This window comes from Bipolaris victoriae (genome assembly GCF_000527765.1).
Source record: "Bipolaris victoriae FI3 unplaced genomic scaffold scaffold_492, whole genome shotgun sequence".
Taxonomy (NCBI): domain Eukaryota; kingdom Fungi; phylum Ascomycota; class Dothideomycetes; order Pleosporales; family Pleosporaceae; genus Bipolaris; species Bipolaris victoriae.
In genome coordinates, this window is record NW_014574900.1 from 1,042 (window position 1) to 1,657 (window position 616).

The 616-nt window shown below is 49.5% G+C and overlaps 1 protein-coding gene across 1 annotated transcript; it reads right to left on the minus strand.

The window, feature by feature from the left end:
- Positions 1-205: 205 nt before the first annotated feature.
- Positions 206-616, minus strand: COCVIDRAFT_117216 (hypothetical protein; the record flags this gene model as incomplete). Its single annotated transcript, XM_014694483.1, has 1 exon — positions 206-616. A coding segment is annotated over one exon (411 nt), but the record flags the coding sequence as incomplete, so codon positions are not given.

Sequence of the window (616 nt, forward strand, 5' to 3'; positions counted from 1 at the left end):
TGCCGAGGCATCTGGGCGCGCTGTCTGAGCGCCGTTCGGACAGTGCACAGATTCTAGGTGCTGCCCATAGCACTCGGATTCTGTGGATGATCCGAGATCCCATCGAGGAGCTATCTAAAGGGCGTTCAGCGTGTTACAAGTCAAAAGAGAAGATAGTATGAGATAACAAAGCTGACGAACTATTCGTATCTGCTCATATGGATAGCTAGGAAAACATGTAGAGGTTGATACTACAAAACCAAATTCTTCCTGATCCAACACCTATGCCAATCGTATCCCCGCACACAGACGAGCATGATGTTCGATACTCAGATAATATCCAGAGCAGGTTCTTGCCGTTACACGTGATCCATGTGCCGTCTGGGCTAATGCCCGCGCCCACGTACTGGGGACATTGAAGTACCGGATCATTTTTTACACCAAGACCTTTAGATGCACTAACATTGATAGAACCAATTTCTGTAAGTAGATGTGAGCTAGTAACATTAAATGACAGGTTGTAAAGAGCCCTGCCAATGTCGAGCGTCTGCAGACACGCGCCGCTGCTCGCGTCCCATATCTTGACGGTGTTGTCGCAGGCCGCTGATGCTAGCCGCGTTGAGTCGTGCGAGAAGGC